Genomic DNA, 2,500 nt, shown 5'->3' on the forward strand with positions numbered 1-2,500 from the left:
CCTCATACAAGCCTCTCTGTACGGTACATGAGTGGTTCATCTCTGCTACGACATCATCATCTCGTTTGGTTTCAGAGTGTTCACAGCTGACCCCAGGTCGACCCCAACAACATGTTTGTTTACTCTTGACCTTAGTCAGAGATGATTGTTGTTGTTGTTGTGTTGCACCATGTCTGAAGTACATGATGTAGTGGACCACTGTGAATGACCCTCTTCTCTCTCTCCCTCTCTCTCCCTCCCTCTCTTCCTCTCTCCCTTTTTCTCTCTCTCTCTCTCCCTCCCTCTCTTCCTCTCTCCCTCTCTCCCTCCCTCTCTTCCTCTCTCCCTCCCTCCCTTCCTCTCTCTCCCTCTTTCTCTCCTTCCCTCTCCCTCCCTCGTTCTCTCCCTCCCCCCCCTCTCTCCCTCCCTCTCTTCCTCTCTCCCTCCCTCCCCCCTCTCTCCTCTCCCTCTCTTCCTCTCTCCCTCCCTCCCTCCTCTCTCTCCCTCTCTCCCTTCCTCTCTCTCCCTCTTTCTCTCCCTCCCTCCCTCTCTCTCTCCCTCCTCCCTCTCTCCCTCCCTCCCTCTTTCTCCCTCCCTCTCTCCAGACCTGACCTGGCTGAACTGGTGCCTGACAGGCTCGTGTCTCTTCAGCCTGATCCTCATCCTGTTCTTCAGGGAGACCTACGACCGCCTCTACCTGGATGTCTTCGTCTCCGTCTGAGAGACCACCACCCACCCCCCCCCCCCTCTTCTTCCCTCCCCTAACCCCCCACTCCCCCACTCCTCCCTCCTCCTCCTCTCTCTCCGAGGAGAAAGACTGAAACCTTGAGCTTCTTTTTTTGTTTTTCTTTTTTAAACGACAAAGCAAAAAACTAAAAACAACATTGCACAAAGAAGATGAGGGAAGATAAAAAAGAGACGGGTGATAAAAGGAAAAGTCCATCCTAGCGCTCTTTTTTTTACGTTTTATGAAGCGATACTGTAGCCGTGTGTTTGGAACCACGACAACGACAGCGGTTGTGTGTTGTCATGACGGCCGACGAGCCGAGCTCAGAGAGGTTCCGTGTCGACGTTGACTCTGACTGCTGATTGGCTGTCTGCTCTGCTCTACGCAGCGGGGCGCCATCATCTCCGACCTCCGACCTCCGACCGCATCGTCGGGTTTGATTTTATAAACAACGAAAAACGTTTTTTTTTCTGTTTTTTTTACCTGATCATGGCATGAGGGACTGTTGTTGTTGTTGTTGATTTTGTTTGATTTTGATGTTGATTTCCATGTTTATGTACGTGATGTTTATGTATGATGGAGGCCCTTCGGTGCCCCGCCCCCCCCCTCCCCCTGTAGCCTGCCTCTGCTCACCTCTGCTCCTAATGAGGAAGAAGAGGGGCATTATGGGATGGCTTCTAGCAGCAGCCAATCAGCAGGTGTCCTCGGGCCAGTCTTGAGTTAAGAAGGGACTGTTTTAATAATGTGACTCATAACTAGGTTATGATTGGTAGAGAGGGGGGGGGGGATCTGATTCGTGATGTAATATTTAGTGACATGGTCGTTATTTTATCTTATTCTCTCAAGCCTTATTATGCAAGAGTGATGACCCCCCCCCCCTGCATTTGTTTTATTCTCCCCATGGGATTGAATTGATTGGACGCCACTACGCTGGTGCTAGCCAGTGTCCAGGGCCGTGATTGGATAAGCCCTGTATAGAGTGACTTGGCATGCAAGAGTCAGAGTTCTCTGTCTCTCTCTCTCTCTCGTGTGTGTGTGTGTGTGTGTGTGTGTGTGTGTGTGTGTGTGTGAGTGTGTGTGTGTGTGTGTGTGTTTTCATTAACGGTTCATAATGAGGAAGTTGTCGGTTCTCCTGTGTCATTAGAAGCAGTCGGGCGTTAGCGGAGTTAGCTAGTTAAAACCCACACAGATTTCACAAGTTGTTGTCTCGAATGTTTCCTTTTTACTTTTCACAGTTGTTTCTATGGGAGTTTTGTTTTCTTTGTTTTAACTGAAACTTGTTTCAGGCTATGTTTTGTTAATTTTAATGGTTTTTAATAACATAACATTGCGATGTGTCACCTTCTATTCTAGATATTTATTTGAGGAATCAACACTAACACTAGATAACAGAGACAAACAGAGAGACTCTAAAGGAAACCTGAATACTGCTGTCGCACAGCTGAGAGAGGTGGTTTTCTGCTGGACACCACAAGTGTAGGAAAAGCCGAACCATCTGACCATGAAGCTGCTTTACGTGTAATGCACAACGCCGACCACCAGGGGTCACTGTGCCAACCAGCCACTGCCAAAACCAGGGGATGGAGTTGAAGGTTCTCCCCCCCTACACAAAGGAAAACAAAAACAGACGTTAAAGTTTAAACGGATGTCTTTATAACGGAGAAGACAAGAAAAGCAAAACCACCGCCTCAGCTAATCTGGATTCTTCAGCGACAGGTCCAGCGCACACAGCAACTGTCACTCACCTAGGTTTCTAGAAGGTTCTACTAACTGGGACTGGGGCTTCTGTCACCG

At 48.9% G+C, this 2,500-nt stretch overlaps 1 protein-coding gene across 1 annotated transcript in view; it reads left to right on the forward strand.

Moving 5' to 3' along the window:
- Window positions 1-700, forward strand: part of slc49a4 (solute carrier family 49 member 4) — a gene marked incomplete at both ends in the record, with an annotated part of 63,177 nt that extends 62,477 nt beyond the window's left edge. Inside the window, one exon of the mRNA XM_080537052.1 lies at window positions 585-700. Within this exon, the coding sequence (XP_080393178.1) occupies window positions 585-700 (116 nt within the window). The remainder of the gene's footprint in view (window positions 1-584) is intronic.
- Between the last annotated feature and the right edge of the window lie 1,800 nt (window positions 701-2,500).

Source organism: Nansenia antarctica (assembly GCF_963989245.1).
Source record: "Nansenia antarctica genome assembly, chromosome: 7".
NCBI classification, from domain to species: Eukaryota; Metazoa; Chordata; class Actinopteri; order Argentiniformes; family Microstomatidae; genus Nansenia; species Nansenia antarctica.